This window comes from Neovison vison, chromosome X (assembly GCF_020171115.1).
Source record: "Neovison vison isolate M4711 chromosome X, ASM_NN_V1, whole genome shotgun sequence".
NCBI lineage: Eukaryota > Metazoa > Chordata > Mammalia > Carnivora > Mustelidae > Neogale > Neogale vison.
In genome coordinates, this window is record NC_058105.1 from 75,865,780 (window position 1) to 75,886,375 (window position 20,596).

Genomic DNA, 20,596 nt, shown 5'->3' on the forward strand with positions numbered 1-20,596 from the left:
GGGGTATAAAAAGCATTCAGAGAAATACAGGAAGAGCAGGAGCAACCTGCCTTGTAGCCATTCCATTATCATCCTTTTAGAGTTATTTCTCCAAATTTTCCTGTCTCATCCATTACTCAGATGAAGGCAAAATAAGGCAGAAGATTAGATCCCTATTCAGATACTAGGTCTTAAGTTATACTGACTCACTGGGCTATCAATGATTTGTGGTCTTTTACAGAAGAGGTACTTAGTAAAAGACTAGGAGAATTTGGGGAGGAATATTCTAGGGAACCCATCATATTTATTCTTCCAGTAAGAAATAATGGGATGAATCTGAGGAAACCATAAGCAAATAAGGACTTGGGTCTCAGCATAGCTTCTAGAAATCTCCCAACTGTGCTTGCTAATTTAGCAGGCTTTCATTTTGAAATGAAGAATATTTTTTAAAAGATTTTATTTATTTATTTGAGTGATACAGAGAAAGAAAGCACAAGCAGAAGGAGGGACAGAGGGAGGGGGAGAATCAGACCACCTGCTGAGTGCAGAGCCAGACACAAGACTCAATCCCAGGACCCTGAGATCATGACCTGAACTGAAATCGGTTGCTTAATTGACTGACCCACCCAGGTAGCCCTGAAATGAAGAATATATATATTTTTTAAATTAAGGCGAGAAATGATCTTGACTATCTGAGGATGATTAGGACAGACATAAGGCTGTTTAACTTCAGAGGGAAGAACTGGTCCCATTGTCTGAAATTTACAAGAGAAGATTTTAGCCTACTATAAAAAAGAATTCCAACCATTAAAACTATCCAACAGTAAGAGGGATTGCTGTCTCTGAAATAAAGTCCCTTGACTTTTGAAAAATTCAAGACTTGACAATTTCTCCCCATCCTTGAGACTCTGTGTATTTCTTATTAGTGGTGCCATCCAAGGAGATACCTTCATTGGGTGGAATTTAACCTGGAGGATCTCTGAGGTTCTTCCTAAATATCTATAACTTGATGAGACTGAGGATGAGATGGGGATCTATTTGATACACAATTAAGTCATGTAACATTTGCTTTTTTTATATGCCAGTGGCTCAGATAAATTCTTCCAGAAGAGTTCCAGTCGGATTGGGGGCACTTACTGGAAAGTCCGATATGAAGCCTTCCAAGATGAGACATTCCAGGAAAAGGTGGAGCTGGAGGAAAATAAGCATCTTGGAATCCTGGGTGAGGAATCTTTAACTTATGAAATTCATTGACTGGAACCTGAGAACTGGAGAGGGTTTAGAAACTGGAGCCTGGGGGTACCTCAGAGGTACACTTGGAACAGGCATCTCTCAAACTGAGTTCCAAGGGGTAAGTGTTTGGTGGAAAAAAACGGCTGTGAGTCTGAATGTGTTTGCCAAATACTAGGTTAAATGTGGTCAAATAGTATTCTTTGCTGCAGAGCTTCTCAGAGACTTGTATTTATTTTTGTTCATCAAAAATATCCAAGATGGGAATAGAGTATGTAAAATTTATCATATTTAATTACTGAAACTTTAATTAGTGAGCCTCTTTTGGTAGCACTGCTATACAGATTTCACTTTTAGAAGGGCTTCTTCAGGTGTATTTCTGAAAATCTATTTAATGCAGTAAGATTGTCCAGGTTCTTGGCAATATGAGGCCAGGAACAGATCGACATTATATGCAGACATGCTTGCTATGGTGAGGGATGCAGTACAAAGCTTAAAACCTGGTCTTGGATAAGGTTCCCAGCAGCACAGATTTGTGTAAAGCACAGTATTGAAAAGATAGAGCAAAGTTTCATGTGGTTTAGCCACTTGGTAGAGCCAGGAAGTAAAATACATTAGATGGAAGAAAATTTTGGTAATGGAAGTAATGTAACTGGCATGTTCTGGGAATAAGTGTGTGACAGTTGATTCTGGGAGATCTGAACATGGACAGTAGGCCTTACATCTGCCAGACAGGAAGATATAAAGAGCAGAAAACCACTTTGGGAAAGATGGCAGACAGTGACTATTAAGCTATCATTAGCTGGTTTACAGTATGAGTCTCAGTATTTTTTTATTCTTCAATATTTTTATTGGGGCAAAATACACATAACATAAAATTTACCATCTTAACCATTTTAGTGTACACTCCAGTGGTATTAAATACCTTCATAATGTTGTGTAACTATCACCACCATCCATCTTTATAACTCTTTCCATTTTACAAAACTGAAACTCTATACCTACCTCTGTATCTACAATACCTACTCATTCTTCCCTCCACCTCAATCCTGGCAACAACCATTCAACTTTCTGTCTGTGTGATTTTGACTACTCTAAGTATCTCATATAAGAGGAATCATACAATATTTGTCTTTCTGTGACCAGCTGATTTCACTTAGCATAATGTCTTCAAGTTTCATCCATATTGCAGCATATACAGAATTTCCTCCTTTTCTCTTAGCATCATTCCCATGCCTTTATTGTTTTACTAAGATTTTAAATTTTAATTACAATATAGTTAACAGACAGTGTTATATTAGTATCAGGTGTACAATAGTGATTCAACAATTCCATACATCATCTGGTGCTCATCAAGACAATGGTGACTCTTTAGTCACCATCACTTTTTTCTCCAACCATCCATCTCCTCCCCTCTGGTAACCATCAGCTTGTTTCCTATTGTTAAGAGTGTATTTCTTGGTTTCTCTTTCTCTCTCTTTCCATTGTTCCTCTGTTTTGTTTCTTCAATTCCACATATGAGGGAGATCATATCATATTTGTCTTTCTTTGATTGATTTATTTGATTTTGCCTTATACTCTCTAGCTCCATCCATGCTGTTGCAAATCACAAGATTTCATTCTTTTTCATGGATTAATAATATCCCACGGTATGTTTATATTTTGTGTATCCAATCAGCCATTATTGGACACTTGCATTGCTTCCATGTTTTAGTTATGGGAAATAATGCTGCCATGAATATGGATATGCTTTTGACACGTGCTTTGTTTACTTTTCAATATATGCACAGAAGTGGAAATTCTGAGTCCTATCATAATATCACTTAATTTTTAATTTTAATTTTCTAAGAAGCCACCATAATGTTTTTCACGGTGTCTGTACCATTTTATATTTCCACCAACAGGGCAAAGGTGACAATTTCCTTAATTCTTTAAATTCTTTAAATGTTTGGCAATTTAAAGTGCTGGGAGGCCATCCAGCCCTAGACTCTTGTTTTTTAGTAGATTGTTGATTGCTGATTCAATTTATTTTTTAAAATATTTTATTTATTTATTTATTTATTTATTTGACACACAGAGAGAGGTGTCACAAGTAGGCAGAGCAGTAGGCAGAGGAACAGAAGATGGAGAAACACTCTGCCCACTGAGCAGAGAGCCCAATGCAGGGCTTAATCCCAGGATCCTGGGATCATGACCCAAGCTAAATGCAAACATTAAACCCACTGAGCCACCCAGGCACCCCGATTACTGATTCAGTTTCTTTGTTGGTTATGGGTCTGTCCAGATTTTCTATTTCTTTCTGTTTAATCTGGTAGTTTTTAAGTTTCTAAGAATGTATCCATTTCTTCCAGATTGCCTAATTTGTTGGCATATAATTGGTAATAATATTTTCTTATAATTGTTGTATTTCTTCAGTGTGGGTTTTGGTCTCTCCTCTTTCTATCATGATTTTATTTATTTGGGTCCTTTCTTTCTTTTTCTTTTATTTATTTATTATTTTTTTTAATATGACTGGTTAGGGATTTATCAATCCTAGCTCCAAGTTTTATTGAACTGTTAGAATGTCATTTTTATTTGTATACCATTGATTTCTCTTCTAATTATTATTATTTCCCTTCTGCTATATTTAGGCTTCATTTGTAGTTCCCTTTCTAGCTCTTTTAGGAGTAAGTAAGGGTAGGTGGTATGTTTGAGAATTTACTTGTTTGAGAAAGACCTTTACTGCTATATTCTTGCCTCTTAGGACCACCTTTGCTGCATCCCAGTGGTTCTGAACTATCACATTTTTGTTTGCTTCCATGTAATTTTTTTCCCCAATTTATTTATTTTCAGAAAAACATTATTCATTATTTTTTCACCACACCCAGTGCTCCATGCAAGCCGTGCCCTCTATAATACCCACCACCCGGTACCCCAACCTCCCACCCCCCCACCACTTCAAACCCCTCAGATTGTTTTTCAGAGTCCATAGTCTCTCATGGTTCACCTTCCCTTCCAATTTACCCAAATTCCCTACTCCTCTCTAACGCCCCTTGTCCTCCATGCTATTTGTTATGCTCCACAAATAAGTGAAACCATATGATAATTGACTCTCTCTGCTTGACTTATTTCACTCAGCATAATCTCTTCCAGTCCCGTCCATGTTGCTACAAAAGTTGGGTATTCATCCTTTCTGATGGAGGCATAATACTCCATAGTGTATATGGACCACATCTTCCTTATCCATTCATCCGTTGAAGGGCATCTTGGTTCTTTCCATAGTTTGGCGACTGTGGCCATTGCTGCTATAAACATTGGGGTACAGATGGCCCTTCTTTTCACGACATCTGTGTCTTTGGGGTAAATACCCAGGAGTGCAATTGTAGGGTCATAGGGAAGCTCTATTTTTAATTTCTTGAGGAATCTCCACACTGTTCTCCAAAGAGGCTGCACCAACTTGCATTCCCACCAACAGTGGAAGAGGGTTCCCCTTTCTCCACATCCTCTCCAACACATGTTGTTTCCTGTTTTGTTAATTTTGGCCATTCTAACTGGTGTAAGGTGATATCTCAATGTGGTTTTATCGACCATTCTCTTACACTGTACACAAAGATCAACTCAAAATGGATAAAAGACCTCAACGTGAGACAGGAATCCATCAGAATCTTAGAGGAGAACATAGGCAGTAATCTCTTTGATATCAGCCACAGCAACTTCTTTCAAGATACGTCTCCAAAGGCAAAGGAAACAAAAGCGAAAATAAACTTCTGGGACTTCATCAAAATCAAAAGCTTCTGCACAGCAAAGGAAACAGTCAAAAAAACAAAGTGGCGACCCACGGAATGGGAGAAGATATTTGCAAATGACAGTACAGACAAAAGGTTGATATCCAGGATCTATAATGAACTCCTCAAACTCAACCCACACGAAACAGACAAACACATCAAAAAATGGGCAGAAGATATGAACAGACACTTCTCCAATCAAGACATACAAATGGCTATCAGACACATGAAAAAATGCTCATCATCATTAGCCCTCAGGGAGATTCAAATTAAATATATTTTTATAATTTATTTTATTTTTTTATAAACATATAATGTATTATTAGCCCCAGGGGTACAGGTCTGTGAATTGCCAGGATTACACACTTCATAGCACTCACCATAGCACATACCCTCCCCAATGTCCATAATCCCACCACACTCTCCATACCCCCCTCCCCCCAGCAACCTTCGGTTTGTTTTGTGAGTTTAAGAGTCTCTTATGGTTTGTCTCTTTCCTGATCCCATCTTGTTTCATTTATTCTTTTCCTACCCCCCAAACCCTCCACATTGCATCTCAACTTCCTCACATCAGGGAGATCATATGATAGTTGTCTTTCTCCAATTGACTTAGTTCCCTAAGCATAATACCCTCTAGTTCCAGCCATGTCATCGCAAATGGCAAGATTTCATTTGTTTTGATGGCTGCATAGTATTCCATTGTGTGTGTGTATATATATATATATATATACCACCTATTCTTTTTCCATTCATCTGTTGATGGTCATCTAGGTTCTTTCCATAGTTTGGCTATTGTAGACATTGCTGCTATAAACATTCAAGTGCACATATCCCTTTGGATCACTACGTTTGTATCTTTATACCCAGTAGTGCAATTCCTGGGTCATAGGGTAGCTCTATTTTCAACTTTTTGAGAAACACCCATGCTGTTTTCCAGAGTGGTTGCACAAGCTTGCATTACCACCAACAGTGTAGGTGGGTTCCCCTTTCTCTGCATCCTTGCCAGCATCTGTCATTTCCTGACTTGTTAATTTTAGCCATTCTGACTGGTGTGAGGTGGTATCTCATCATGGTTTTGATTTCTATTTCCCTGATGCTGAGTGATGTGGAGCACTTTTTCATGGGTCTGTTGACCATCGGGATGTCTTCCTTGCAGAAATGTCTGTTAATGTCCTCTGCCCATTTCTTGATTGGAATATTTGTTCTTTGTGTGTTGAGTTTGATAAGCTCTTTATAGATTTTGGATACTAGCCCTTTATCTGATCTGTCTTTTGCAAGTATCTTCTCCCATTCTGTCAGTTGTCTTTTGGTTTTGTTAACTGTTTCCTTTGCTGTGCAAAAGCTTTTGATCTTGATGAAATCCCAATAGTTCATTTCTGCCCTTGCTTTCCTTGCCTGTGGCGATGTTCCTAGGAAAAAGTTGCTGTGGCTGAGGTTGAAGAGGTTGCTGCCTGTGTTCTCTACAAGGATTTTGATTGAGTACTTCCTTACATTGAGGTCCTTCATCCATTTTGAGTCTATTATCCTGTGTGGTGTAAGGAAATGGTCCACTCTCATTTTTCTGCATGAGGCTGTCCAGTTTTCCCAGCACCATTTGTTGAAGAGGCCGTGTTTTTTCCATTGGACATTCTTTCCTGGTCTGTTGAAGATTAGTTGACCATAGAGTTGAGGGTCTATTTCTGGGCTCCCTATTCTGTTCCATTGATCTATGCGTCTGTTTTTGTACCAGTACCATACTGTTTTGATGATGACAGCTTTGTAATAGAGCTTGAAGTCCAGGATTGTGATGCCACCAACTTTGGGTTTCTTTTTCAATATTCCTTTGGCTATTCGAGGTCTTTTCTGGTTCCATATATATTTTAAGATTATTTGCTCCATTTATTTGAAAAAAATGGGTGGGATTTTGATCGGCATTGCATTAAATGTGTAGATTGCTTTAGGTAGCATAGACATATTCATAATATTTGTTCTTCCAATCCAGGAGCATGGAACATTTTTCCATTTCTTTGTGTCTTCTGCAATTTCTTTCATGAGTACTTTATAGTTTTCTGAGTATAGATTCTTTGCCTCTTTCGTTAAGTTTATTCCTAGGTGTCTTATGGTTTTGGGTGCAATTGTAAATGGGATTGACTCCTTAATTTCTCTTTCTTCTGTCTTGTTGTTGGTGTAAAGAAATGCAACTGATTTCTGTGCATTGATTTCATATCCTGACACCTTCCTGAATTCCTGTACAAGTTCTAGCAGTTTTGGAGTGGAGTCTTTTGGGTTTTCCATATAGAGTATCATATCATCTGAAAAGAGTGATAGTTTGACTTCTTCTTTGCCGATTTGGATGCCTTTATTTTATTATTATTATTTTTTTTTTTTGTCTGATTGCTGAGGCTAGGACTTCTAGTACTATTTTGAACAGCAGTGGTGATAACGGACATCCTTGCTGTGTTCCTGACCTTAGCAGAAAAGCTTTAGTTTTTCTCCATTGAGAATGATATTTGCCATGGGTTTTTCATAGGTGACTTTGATAATATTGAGGTATGTGCCCTCTATCCCTACACTTTGAAGAGTTTTAATCAGGAAGGGATGCTGCACTTTGTCAAATGCTTTTTCAGCATCTATTGAGAGTATCATATGGTTCTTATTCTATCTTTTATTAATGTATTGTATCACATTGATTGATTTGCGGATGTTGAACCAACCTTGCAGCCCTGGAATAAATCCCACTTGGTCGTGGTGAATAATCCTTTTAATATACTGTTGGATACTATCGGCCAGTATTTTTGTGAGAATTTTCGCATCTGTGTTCATCAACGATATTGGTCTGTAATTCTCTTTTTTGATGGGACCCTTGTCTGGTTTTGGGATCAAGGGGATGCTGGCCTCATAAAATGAATTTGGAAAGTTTTCTTTCCATTTCTATTTTTTGGAACAGTTTCAGGAGAATAGGAATTAATTCTTCTTCTTTTTTAAATATTTTATTTATTTATTTGACAGAGAGAGATCACAAGTAGGCAGAGAAGCAGGCAGAGAGAGAGAGGAGGAAGCAGGCTCCCTGCTGAGCAGAGAGCCTGATGTGGGACTCGATCCCAGGAGCCAAAGGCAGCGGCTTAACCCACTGAGCCACCCAGGCGCCCAGGAATTAATTCTTCTTTAAATGTTTGGTAGAATTCCCTGGGATCCCAGGAGCCAAAGGCAGCGGCTTAAACCATTGAGCCACCCAGGTGCCCAGGAATTAATTCTTCTTTAAATGTTTGGTAGAATTCCCTGGGAAGCCGTTTGGCCCTAGACTTTTGTTTGTTTGGAGATTTTTGATGACTGTTTCAATTTCCTTACTGGTTATGGGTCTGTTCAGGTTTTCTATTTCTTCCTGGTTCAATTGTGGTAGTTCATATGTCTCTAGAAATGTATCCATTTCTTCCAGATTGTCAAATTTGTTGACATAGAGTTCCTCATAGTATGTTCTTATAATTGTTTGTAGTTCTTTGGTGTTGGTTGTGATCTCTCCTCTTTCATTCATGATTTTATTTATTTGGGTCCTTTCTCTTTTATTTTTGATAAGTCTGGCCAGGGGGTTGTCAATCTTATTAATTCTTTCAAAGAACCAGCTCCTAGTTTTGTTGATTTGTTTTATTGGTTTTTTGTTTGTTTGTTTGTTTTTTAGTTTCTATTTCATTGATTTCTGCTCTGATCTTTATGATTTCTCTTCTCCTGCTGGGTTTAGGGTTTCTTGCTTGCTCTTTCTCCAGCTCCTTTAGGTGTAGGGTTTTGTTGTGTATTTGAGACCTTTCTTGTTTCTTGAGAAAGGCTTGTACCACTATATATTTTCCTCTCGGGACTTCCTTTGTTGTTTCCCACAGATCTTCAACCATTGTGTTTTCATTATCATTTGTTTCCAAGAATTTTTTCAAATCATCTTTAATTTCCTGGTTGACCCATTCATTTTTTAGAAGGATGCTGTTTAGTCTCCATGTATTTGGGTTCTTTCCAACGTTCCTCTTGTGATTGAGTTCTAGCTTCAGAGTATTGTGGTCTGAAAATATGCAGGGAATGATCCCAATCTTTTGATTACTTTTGAGACCTGATTTAGGACCCAAGATGTGATCTATTCTGGAGAAGGTTCCATGTGCACTAGAGAAGAATGTACATTCTGTTGCTTTGAGATGTAATGTTCTGAATATATCTGTGATGTCCATCTGGTCCAGTGGGTCATTTAAGGCCTTTATTTCCTTATTGATCTTTTGCTTAGATGGTCTGTCCATTTTAGTGAGGGGAGTGTTAAAGTCCCCTACTATTATTGTATTATTGTCGATGTATTTCTTTGATTTTGTTATTAATTGGTTTATATAGTTGGCTGCTCCCATGTTAGGGGCATAGATATTTAAAATTGTTAGATCTTCTTGTTGGGCAGACCCTTTGAGTATCATATATTGTCCTTCCTCATATCTTATTATACTCTTTGGTTTAAAATCTAATTGATCTGGTATAAGGATTGCCACCCCAGCTTTCTTCTGATGTCCATTAGAATGGTACATTGTTTTCCAACCCCTCACTTTAAATCTGGAGGTGTCTTCAGGTCTAAAATGAGTTTCTTGTAGGCTGCATGTTGATGTTTTTTTTTTTTTTTAATCCATTCTGATACCCTTTGTCTTTTGATTGGGGCATTTAGCCCATTAACATTCAGAGTAACTATTGAGAGTTATGAATTTAGTGCCATTGTATTGCCTGTAAGGTGACTGTTATTGTATATTGCCTCTGTTCCTTTCTGATCTACTACTTTTAGGCTCTCTCTTTGCTTACAGGACCCCTTTCAATATTTCCTGTAGAGTTGGTTTGGTTTTTGCAAATTCTTTCAGTTTTTGTTTGTCCTGGAAGCTTTTTATCTTTCCTTCTATTTTCAGTGATAGCCTAGCTGGATATAGTATACTTGGCTGCATGTTTTTCTCATTTAGTGCTCTGAATATATCACGCCAGTTTTTTTCTGGCCTGACAGGTCTCTGTGGATAGGTCTGCTGCCAATCTAATGTTTCTACCCTTGTATGTTATAGACTTCTTTTCCCAGGCTGCTTTCAGGATTTTCTCTTTGTCGCTAAGACTTGTAAATTTTACTATCAGGTGACAAGGTGCGGACCTATTTTTGTTGATTTTGAGGGATGTTCTTTGCATCTCGTGGATTTTGATGTTTGTTTCCTTTGCCATATTAGGGAAATTCTCTCCAGTAATTCTCTCCAATATACCTTCTGCTCCCCTCTCTCTTTCTTCTTCTTCTGGTATCCCAATTATTCTAATGTTGTGTCGTCTTATGGTGTCACTTATCTTTTGAATTCTCTCCTCATGGTCCAGTATGTGTTTGTCTCTCTTTTGCTCAGCTTCTTTATTATCTGTCATTTGGTCTTCTACATCACTAATTCTTTCTTCTACCTCATTTATCCTAGCAGTAAGAGCCTCCATTTTTTATTGCACCTCATTAATAGCTTTTTTTTATTTCAACTTGGTTAGATTTTAGTTCTTTTATTTCTCTAGAAAGAGCTTTTATCTCTCTGGAGAGGGTTTCTCTAATATCTTCTATGCCTTTTTTGAGCCCGGCAGAACCTTGAGAATCATCATTCTGAACTCTAGATCTGTCATATTACCAATGTCTGCATTGATTAGGTCCCCAGTCCTTGGTACTGCCTCTTGTTCATTTTATTTGTGGTGAGTTTTTCTGCCTTGTCATTTAGTCCAGATAAGATTTTCTTTCTCCTCCTCTGGAATTCTGCCATTCTCCTTGGTGAGTGAAGTTGGTCTTGACTGGGTTTCTTGTTGATCTTCTGGGGGAGGGGCCTGTTGTAGTGATTCTCAAATGTCGTTGCCCCAGGTGGAATTGTACCATCCTTACCAGGGGCTGGGCTAAGTAATCTGCTCAGGTATGCTTTTGGGAGCTTTTGTTCCCTGAGCACTTTCTGTAGAGTTCCGGAAGATGGGAATGAAGATGGTGGCCTCCCAATCTCTAGCCCGGAGGAGCCAAGAGCTCGGGGTCCCACTTCTCAGTATGCCCTCAGAGAAAAGCGCCCAACCGCCCCTGTCTCCCTGGCCTCTGTTCGCGCTTGGAGGAAAGCGCTCAATCGCTCGCACTTGGAGAAAAGCGCCCAATCCCTTCCATCTCCGTGGCTTTCGGCTGCGCTCCAAGCTCACCCAGCCTGTGACCAGTTCAAGGTAACCTTGAGCTGAGAGCTCACTCCTTGGCTTTGTTACTGTAGCCAGCTTCCCTGCTCTAATGCCTGCAAACTCTGCAACACTCAGACACCCCACGTCCTTCTGTAACCCCATGGGACCTGGGGTTTTTCTGACCCTATGTAGGCTTCCCCCTGGTTTAGCCTCTGGAGCGATGTCCCTCCATAGAGAAGACTTTTAAAAGTCCTGATTCTCTATAATTGTATCTTCTATATCACTGGCTATCTCTTTTCCTTGTTCTTCCTTTCCTGTTAGAGCCTCCATATATGGCTGCATCTTAATAATAGCATCTTAACTTCAGCTTAATTCGATTTAGTTATTTTATTTATGCAGTAAAGAATTCTCAAGTGTCTTCTATGTTTTTTTCAAGCCCAGCTCGTGTATTTATAATAATTTATTTAATAGATTTCATTTAGTTATTTGAGAGAGATAGAGATAGAACGAGAGCACAGGAAGGGTGGGAAGGGGCAGAAGGAGGGAGAGAAGCAGACTCTTTGCTGAGCAGGTAGCCTGATGTGGAGTTCAATCCCAGGACCCTAAGATCATGACTTAAGACAAAGGAAGATTCTTAACAAAGAATGACCCATGTGCCCCTATAGGGGCAGATATTTTACTTATATCTATATTGATTAATATCTTCAGTGAGTATTACCTCCTGTTCTTCCTTTTGGGGTGAATTTTTTCATCTCATCATTATGTCCAGAAAAGAATAGAAGACAGAGAGAAAAGACAGCAGTAGCAACAACAACTGAGATTTAAAGAAGAAGAAAGAAGAAGAAGAAGAAGACAAAGCAAGATATAACAAGAAAGAAAATAGAACAAAACAAAACAAACTAGATCTTGGGTGCATTTTAATCTGCTTGACAAAAGAAACTAGATCCCAAAACAGGAAAGAAAGAAACACACACACACGCACACACACACATATAATACAATACAATACAATGACATATATAAAATGTATATATACATATATATATGAATTGAAAAAATAAGATAATAGTTCAAAAAAAATAAACCTGAAAGACTAAAGAATTAAAAAAAAATGAATGCTTTATACTGTTTTTCCCAAGAGAAGAAGTTCTTAGTTCTCTATGATCTGCAAACTTGGTGTTAGCCAGTTATTCCTGCTGGTCTTCTGGTGGAAGTGCCTGTCGAGCTGATTCCCAGATACCCTTGCAATTGTGGAAATGTGCCTCTTTTGCCAGGGGGCCAGGCTTAGTGTAAGAGGCAAGAGATTCCACTATGTGGTGCTGTTTTTCTCCCTGAAGTCTTTCAGCAAAGATGGGCAAGATTAAAATGCTGGTGCCCTACTCTCTAGCCCCAGAACTGAAAGTTCTCCCCCAACTCTTCAGTGAGCACTCACAAAGAAGCAATCACTCTTGTCTCTCTGGTTTCTGTCTGAACTCTGTGTTCACCCAGCCTGTGACTTTTTATCTGAGGCATATAATTGAGTTTCAAGTATCCAAATTTTATGGACTCTTGTTTTGCAGATCCATGCTGTTTTCCCCAGGGGAGGGATGGGGTCTTGCTTTTACTTATGCCTTTTCCTGGGCCCCTGCCAAAGAGCAGTTGCACCATCGTGAAGTGGTTCTCAGTTTATGGCAACACAAAGCAAAAAGCCTGTGCCAAGACTCACAGTCCTCAGCCAGTTTCCCCACTCTGATGCCTGGGAAATCTGCTGCACACAGACAACCCCATTCTTCTTGTAACCATGAGTACCCAGAGACTATGCTGCACCACCTAGGATTCCACCTCACTTTGCCACTTGAACTTTAAGCCAGGGATGTCCTCCACAATACTAGACTTTTAAAGTTCTGATTTTGTACTCTGCTGCTTCTAGTACTTTGGTTTACCCTCCTTAAGCTGGTTCCCTTCTTGGCTGCCATCTCCTCAAATATATCACACCAGATTCATGTCTCCACACCTCCTACTTTGCCAAAAGTAGTTGTTTTTTCTATTGGCAGAATGGCAGCATTTCTTTTCTTAGATCTTGTAGGTATTTAGAATGATTTGACAACTATCAAGCTGATTCCAGGGACTAGACAAACATAGGGTCCCCTACTCTTCTTTCATTCTAACTCCTCTCCTCTCCAGGTCTTTGATGCATTTTGAGTTAATTTTGTATACGGTATTAAATAGGAGTCCTGATTCTTTCTTTTGCATATGGAAATCCAGTTTTCACAGCATCATTTGCTTAAAAGACTGTCTCCACTGAAAAACACAGTATTTTCAACAAACGATGTTAGCAAAACTGGTCAGCTCTATGCAAAAGAATGTAACCAGACTATTTTCTTACACAATACACAAAAATAAACTCAAACTGGATTAAGGACATACATGTGAGACCTAGAACCATAAAAATCTTAAAGGATAGCACAGGGAGTGACCTCTTTGACATTGCTAGTAGCAACTTCTTTCTAAATATGTCTTCTCAGGCAAGAAAGATGAAAGCAAAATAAACTATTGGTACTACACCAAAATAAAAAGCTTCTGTACAACAAAGCAAACACTCAACAAAACAAAAATGGCAACCTGCAGAATGGAAGAAGATATTTGCAAATGACTTATCCAATAAAGGGTTAGTATCCAAAATATATAAAGAACTTACACAACTCAATACTCAAAAAAAAAAAAAAAACAAATAATTCAATAGAAAGTGGGCAGAAGAAATAAACAGACATTTCTCCAAAGCAGAAATCCAGATAAGCAACAGACACATGAATAAATGCTCAACATCACTCATCATTAGGCAAATAAAATTAAAACCACAATGTGGTAACACCTCACATCTGTCAGAACGACAGAAATCAACAACACAAGAAGCAAGAAGTGTTGGTGAGGGTTTGGAGAGAAGGAACCCCTTTTTCACTGTTGGTGGGAATGCAAAGTGGTGCAGACACTGTAAAAGACAGTATTGATTTTCCTCAAAAAGTTATAAATGGAACAATCCAACAATCCAATTGTAATCCTACTACTGAATATCTACCAAAAAATACAACAACTGTAGTTCAAAGCGATATACATACCCATAAGTTTATAGCAGCAAAATATATACAGGAGCATCCCAATTGAAGAGGTTGTATATATAAACAATGGAATATTATTCAGCCAGAAAAAATGAAATCTTGCCATTTTGCAGCAAAATGATTGGAGCTACAGAGAAAAATGTTAAATGAAAAATGTCATTAAAGAAAGAGAGATACCATATGATTTCACTCATATGAGGAATTTAAGAAATAAATGAGCAAAGGAAAAGTAAGAGAAAGAGAGGCAAACCACAAGGCCAACTCTTAACTATAGAAAACCAACTAACTCCCCATGTCCTCCACGCCATTTGTTATGCTCCACAAATAAAGGAGTTGGAGAAATTGGAAGGGGAGGTGAATCATGAGAGACTATGGACTCTGAAAAACAATCTGAGGGGTTTGAAGTGGCGGGGCAGGTGGGAAGTTGGGGTACCAAGTGGTGGGTATTATAGAGAGCACGGCTTGCATGGAGCACTGGGTGTGGTGAAAAAATAATGAATAATGTTTTTCTGAAAATAAATAAATTGGAAAAAAAAAGAAAACCAACTAACAGTTACCAGAGGGGAGGTTGGTGGGGGGTTGGTGAAGTAAGTGATGGGGATTAAGGAGGGTGCACCTTGTGATGAGTTCCAGATGTTGAATGGAAGTGTTGAATCACTATACTGTACACCTGAAACTAATGTAACACTGTAAGTTAACTACAGTGTGATAAAGTAAAAATAAAAATAAAGAAAAAAAATCTCCTTGCTAGTTATGGTAAGATTCAGACTTTGTATTTCTAAATGCTTTAGTCTTGGTAGGTTTTCTATTCTAGGACTCTGTCCATTTCATCTAGGTTATCCAATTTTTTGGTGTAACATATATACACATATACATATATATAATATATAAATATAGTTTGTATTATATGTATATATATATATATTTCAGTATAATTAGTAGTAATATCCTCCCTTTCCATTTTTGATTTTAGTAATTTGAGTCTCCTCTCTTCCTTTAGTCCATCTCACTGAGAGTTCTTCAATTTTGTTGATGTTTTCAGAGAGCCAACTTTTGGTTTCATTGATTTTCTTTATTGTTTTTCTATTCTGTATTTTATTTGTCTATGCTTTGTCTTTGCTCTTTCCTTTCTTCTATCTTTGAGTTTACTTTGTGTTTCTTTTCCTAATTACTTAAGTCTTAAAGTTAAGTTGTTAATCTGAGATCTTTTTTAATGTGAATATTCATAGCTACAAATTTCTCCCTTAGCCCATTTCCCATGGCATCTCGTGTTTTGCTATGCTATGTTTTCATTTTCATTTGCTTCTTGGGTCAGAGATGTAGCATTAGGTGTAGAAATTGAGTCATTTTCATTTGCTTCTTGGATCAGAGGTGTAGCATTAGCTGTAGAAATTAAGTAGAAAACAAGCCAGAAAACACCGAATGAGGGTCTGAGCCAGCATAAATGCTTAGAGTATTGTCTTGATATTTCCAGTTAATCTCAAAGGTGACCCAACCTAGGTCAGAGGTAGTGGGTCACGGAACAAAGAAAACTCCAGAAATCATGGCTCAGCTACCTATTTCAATAACTATACATAGATATAATAATTCTAAATGCTCAGAAATGTTTTAGGATTGAGTCTAGATCAGATACTGAGATGGATCCTACCCGGAAATTCAGCTATAGGAAGAAGGACAATAATTGTAGGGAAAATAGGTTTGAATCTGACAGTGGGGTGGGAGAAAGCCCTGAATTTAAGTCTTTATTCTGTTCCTAATCAGTTATTTGAATTTGGGAGATCAATTCCACATCTTTGAGCTCTAGTTTCCTTATTTGTAAAGTTAAAATATCGCCTGCCCTGTATATGATGTTTGAAGATCAAAATGAGATAATGGATTTTAAAATGCTTTTTATAACTGTAAATTGTAATACACTAGGAAGGGATTATTCTTATTATTGAAAATAGAGGATTTTATCCAATTTGAGTTTATGGATAAGGAAGATGTGGTCCATATACACTATGGAGTATTATGCCTCCATCAGAAAGGATGAATACCCAACTTTTGTAGCAACATGGACGGGACTGGAAGAGATTATGCTGAGTGAAATAAGTCAAGCAGAGAGAGTCAATTATCATATGGTTTCACTTATTTGTGGAGCATAACAAATATCATGGAGGATAAGGGGTGTTAGAGAGGAGAAGGGAGTTAGGGTAAATTGGAAGTGGAGGTGAATCATGAGAGACTATGGACTTTGGAAAACAATCTGAGGGGTTTGAAGTGGTGGGAGGGTGGGAGGTTGGGGCACCAGGTAGTGGGTATTATAGAGTGCACGGATTGCATGGAGCACTGGGTGTGGTGAAAAAATAATGAATACTGTTTTTCTGAAAATAAATTAATTAATAAAAAAAGAAAATAGAGGATTTTAAAAATCTCTTTCACTTCCCCTTTCTTTCCTTCCTTCTTATTTTGTTTCCATTCACCTTGTCATCCCTGTTTTTATTCCTATTGTCTCTCCTTCCCATATTCCAGGGCCAGCGATCCGGGCTGAGGTTGGTGACACCACCCAGGTGGTCTTTTACAACCGTGCTTCCCAGCCATTCAGTATACAGCCTCATGGAGTCTTCTATGAGAAAGACTACGAGGGAACTGTGTACAATGATGGTGAGCAAGCAGGGTTTCCAACTAATGTGAGCTGCAGGTAATAACAGATAGCTCTAGAGGAAAAATAAATAGGGGAGGGAATGAAGAAGGAGACAGAATTGATTGTCCTACATGGATGTTGTTAAATGGATCCATGATAATATAGTGAAGCAGGACTGGGTTCAATAAGAGACACATTCTTTTAAATATATTTAAATATATTCTGATTAAAATTTTAATTTATTTTTTAAAGTTGTACCATTTTTTAAAGATTTTACTTATTTATTTGAGAGAGAGAGAGAGAGAGAGAGAGAGAAAAGCCATGAGTGGGGGAGTGGCAGAGGGACAAGCAGACTCCCCATTGAACATGGAGCCTTATGTGGGGCTCAATTCCAGGATCCTGAGATCATGACATGAGCCAAAGTCAGATGTTTAACAAACTGAGCCACCCAAGTATCCCTGATGGACATTTTAATGATATTTGTTCTTCCGATCCATGAGCATGGAATGTCTTTCTATTTCTTTGTGTCATCTTCAATTTCTTTCATCTGTGTTTTATATTTTCCAGAGTACAGTTCTTTCACCTCTTTGGTTAGGTTTATTTCTAGGTCCTTATTATTTTGGTGCAATTGTAAATGGCATTATTTTCTTAATTTCTGTTCCTGCTCCTTCATTATCAGTGTATAGATACGCACCAGATTTCTACACATTGACTTCTATGACTTTACTGAATTCATTTATCAGTTCTAGTAGTTTTTTGATGTAGTCTTTATAGTTTTCATCATAAAGTATCATGTCATCTGCAAATAGTGAAAGTTTTACTTAACCCTTGCAAATTTGTGTGCTTTTTATTTCTGTTTGTGGTCTAATTGTTGTGGCTAGGACTTCCAGTACTATGCTGAATAAAAGTACTTAGAGTGGACATGCTTGTCTTCCTTTGGACCTTAGGTGTAAAACTTTCAGTTTTTCCCCAGAGTATGATGTTCACGTAGGTTTTTTCATATATGACCTTTAGGGTTAGTATCCCACATATCTAAAGAATTTACATAACTCAACACTCAAAAGTTAAGTAATCCAATTAAAAAATGGGCAGAAGACATGAACAGACATTTTTGTTCATGTTCAAATAAGACATCTCAATGGCCAACAGATACATGAAAAGATGCTGAACATCACTCTTCATTGGTGAAATGCAAATCAAACTACAATGAGATAACACCTCAGACCTGTCAGAATGGCTAAAATCAACAACAGAAGAAACAATAAGTGTTGGCAAGAGTGTGGAGAAAGTGGAAACTTCTTTCCCTCTGGTGGGAAAGCAAACTGGTGCAGGCACTGTGGAAACAGTATGGAGGTTCTTCAAAAGTTAGAAGTAGAATTACCCTATGATCTAGTAATTGCATTACTGGGTATCTATCCCCTAAATACAAAAACACTATATAGAGTATCAAGTCATCTGCAAATAGTGAAAGTTTTTCTTCTTCATTGCTGATTTGGATGCTTTTAATTTATATTTGTTGTCTGATTTCTGTGGCTAGGACTTCCAGCACTATGTTAAATAACAGTGGTAAAAGTGAACATACCTGTCTTCTTCCTGACCATAGAGGAAAAGACCAAACTGAAGGTCACCAGAAGGGAGGTGGGGGGCAAGATGGGGGAAATAGGCAATGGGGACTTAGGGGTGCAGTGTGATGAGCACAGGGTGTGGTATGTAAGGGTTGTACAACTGAAACTATTATTATATTGTATGTTAACTAACTGGAATTTAAATAAAAGCAGCTATTAATACTATAATAAAAACAATAAAAATAAATAAATAAATAAATAAATAGATAAATACTTTTAAAAATTCCAAAAGCAGTAATTCAAAGGGACACACACACACACCCGTATATTTATAGCACCATTATTTACAATAGCCAAATTATGGAAGAAGACCAAGTGCCTCTCAATAGATGAATGGATAAAGAAGTGGTGTGTGTGTGTGTGTGTATGTGTGTGTGTGTTAGAATATTATTCAGCCATGAAAAGCAATGACATCTTGTGATTTGAACCAACAGGGATGGAGCTAGAGAGTGTAATGCTAAGTGAAATAAGTCCGAGAAAGACAAACACCACATGATTTCACTCACGTGTAATTTAGAAAACAAAGCAAAGAAACAAAGGGGAAAAAAGAGGGAGAGAGAGAAACTTTGACACAGATTCTTAACTATTTAGAACAAAATGATGGTTATCAGAGGACAGGTGGGTGGGGGGATAGGTGAAATAAGTGATGGAAAATAAGGAGTTCACTTGTCTTGATGAGCTTCAGGTGATATATGAAACTGTCAGATTACGATATTGGACACCTGAATCTAATATGACAACGTATGTTAACTACACTGGAATTAAAACAACAACAAAAAAACCCATATATCTGATTATAAAAGCAACGTATATGTTTTATGGAATTTTGAAAAAAAAATGGAAAATTATAAAAATAAATATCATTCATAGATAAGTTTGCCATTACTTTTTGTTACACCTTCTAATGTTTTCCTGTACTTATGAAAACATATATATTGATATTTTTGTGATCATGTGGTTTGTGTATGTTTGTATCATACTGTTTTTACTTACTGTAAAACAGTAAGTTTTTACTGTATCAATTTTCTCATCCCATTGTAATGTTATAAAATACCCTATTACATGGATATACCATAATTTATTTACCTTATCTTCTGTTATTTGAACATTTAGCTTGTTTTTGTTATTTTTAAATGCTGTAAATTGTGTTAAAAATAATAAATTCTTGTATTTTATTTGGATTACCATCTCAGGAGAGAATCCTAGAAGTTGGATTATTGGATATTAAGTTCTTGTTTTCTCTGAGAATGTTAATACATGCTAATCCCAAGCCAAAAATATAGAAAAATACAAAAAGCATTAAGGACAAAGTTACAGACAAATCTAGAAAAAAAGAACATTCTTCAAGGCAACTGGTCTAGTCACTTCAAAAATTTAGTGCTATAGGGGAAAAATTAGAGACAAGACAAAAAAGTGAACTCTGTCTGATCCTGGTTATTAAAAAAGGAATAGCCTTAAGAGACATTTTGGGACTCCTGAGTGGAGAAGTCTGCTTGTCCCTCTCCCTCCCACCCCTCCTCTCTCTCTTTCTCAAAATGAATATGTAAAATCTTTTTAAAAAGGAGACATTCTGGAGATGATTGGAAAATTTCTGATATAGACTACATGTTATATGATATTAGGATTTTTTTAGGTGTAGTAATGTTATTGAGACAATATGGGATAGAGTTACTGATCTACTGCCATCATGCTTCCAAATGATTTAGCAAAAGCGAACAATCAAAAGCTTGTGTGTTTGTGTGTGTGTGTGTGTGTGTGTAGATATACATAGCCACAGATGTAGATAAATTAAAGATGGAAAAGTGTTAACAATCAACTCCAGCTGGTAGGATGATTATTGTACAATCTATCCTTTAATGGTTTTTGTATGCTTGAAAATTTTAAAAGTTGGGAATGATAAAAGAATAAGAAAGGATGTTAAGTCCATCTTAAATTATACCACTTGTTATAAGTTTTTACTACAAATATCTTTGTGTATGTTTCTTTTCACTCTTTAATGAATATTTCCTCATAATATATTTTTAACATGTTGAATTGCTGTGTCCAAAGGTACACACATTAAAATTTTTGATACCAACATCCAAGTTGATCTCTGGAAAAATTTTCAGTCCCATAATCTTGGACTTGCATCCACAGTAGCAG

At 37.4% G+C, this 20,596-nt stretch overlaps 1 protein-coding gene across 1 annotated transcript in view; it reads left to right on the plus strand.

Moving 5' to 3' along the window:
• LOC122896620 (hephaestin-like) overlaps positions 1-16,890 on the plus strand; it is a 37,432-nt gene extending 20,542 nt beyond the window's left edge. Inside the window, exons 8-9 of the mRNA XM_044234726.1 lie at positions 1,065-1,201; positions 16,718-16,890. Of these exons, the coding sequence (XP_044090661.1) occupies positions 1,065-1,201; positions 16,718-16,890 (310 nt within the window). The remainder of the gene's footprint in view (positions 1-1,064; positions 1,202-16,717) is intronic.
• The last annotated feature ends 3,706 nt before the right edge of the window (positions 16,891-20,596 follow it).